This window comes from Rana temporaria, chromosome 10 (assembly GCF_905171775.1).
Source record: "Rana temporaria chromosome 10, aRanTem1.1, whole genome shotgun sequence".
Lineage (NCBI taxonomy): Eukaryota > Metazoa > Chordata > Amphibia > Anura > Ranidae > Rana > Rana temporaria.
The window spans coordinates 148,088,750-148,090,120 of record NC_053498.1 but is presented as its reverse complement, the minus strand read 5'-3'; the positions used below and the strand labels follow the sequence as shown (position 1 = coordinate 148,090,120).

The following is a 1,371-nucleotide window of genomic DNA, read 5'->3' as shown; positions in this document are numbered from 1 at the left end:
GACCACCACTGCCTTGCTAAAGAAGTGTAGACTAATACATTTGTTAAATGTAATACGTACCTTTAAAGTCCATTACTTTCCTCCTGATCCCCATTATGTACATCCCCCTCCCCCATATCACCGAAACCCCCGAATAGTCAGACGGAGGACCCGTGAATCTCACGAGTCGCAGGTCACAGCTGGTCAATTGTGCATTGGCACTGCCCTGTACAATATGTTTTGTGTTTATACTTTTTGAGGATTGAGAAGTAGATATTTGCATGTTTTTCTGACACGTGACATTTATTGCTGTGTTTGGGTAAATATTATGTGACATACGCATTGTTCTTTGGAAGCGTCCCCAATAATGTGGCCCCCGAGGGCCGGCTGAGTGACATCCATCAGAAGTAAGGTGACCTAAATCTTTTACATTCTTTCCTATTGCGCACCTGAGAGCGTTTCTATAATAGAGAAGAATTCGGGTTGTCAATGTCGGCTGCCATGGTGGTCACACATTGCCCGCAGTTGTAGGGGGTCACACATTGCCCCGCAGTTGTAGGGGGTCACACATTGCCCGCAGTTGTAGGGGGTCACACATTGCCCGCAGTTGTAGGGGGTCACACATTGCCCCGCAGTTGTAGGGGGTCACACATTGCCCGCAGTTGTAGGTGGTCACACATTGCTCGCAGTTGTAGGGGGTCACACATTGCCCGCAGTTGTAGTGGGTCACACATTGCCCGCAGTTGTAGGGGGTCACACATTGCCCGCAGTTGTAGGGGGTCACACATTGCCCGCAGTTGTAGGGGGTCACACATTGCCCGCAGTTGTAGGGGGTCACACATTGCCCGCAGTTGTAGGTGGTCACACATTGCCCGGAGTTGTAGGGGGTCACACATTGCCCGCAGTTGTAGGTGGTCACACATTGCCCGCAGTTGTAGGGGGTCACACATTGCCCGCAGTTGTAGGTGGTCACACATTGCCCGCAGTTGTAGGGGTCACACATTGCCCACAGTTGTAGGGGGTCACACATTGCCCGCAGTTGTAGGGGGTCACACATTGCCCGCAGTTGTAGGGGGTCACACATTGCCCGCAGTTGTAGGGGTCACACATTGCCCGCAGTTGTAGGGGGTCACACATTGCCCGCAGTTGTAGGGGGTCACACATTGCCCGCAGTTGTAGGGGGTCACACATTGCAAGCAGTTGTAGGGTGGTCACACATTGCCCGCAGTTGTAGGGGGTCACACATTGCCCGCAGTTGTAGGGGGTCACACATTGCCCGCAGTTGTAGGGTGGTCACACATTGCCCGCAGTTGTAGGTGGTCACACATTGCCCGCAGTTGTAGGGGGTCACACATTGCCATAGTTGTAGGGGGTCACACATTGCCCGCAGTT

The 1,371-nt window shown here is 52.8% G+C and overlaps 1 protein-coding gene across 1 annotated transcript; it reads right to left on the bottom strand.

Moving 5' to 3' along the window:
- Window positions 1–514: 514 nt before the first annotated feature.
- LOC120915890 (zinc finger protein 283-like) lies at window positions 515–1,063 on the bottom strand. Its single transcript, XM_040326703.1, has one exon. The coding sequence runs from the start codon at window positions 1,061–1,063 to the stop codon at window positions 515–517; it is 549 nt and encodes a 182-aa protein (XP_040182637.1).
- Window positions 1,064–1,371: the final 308 nt, after the last annotated feature.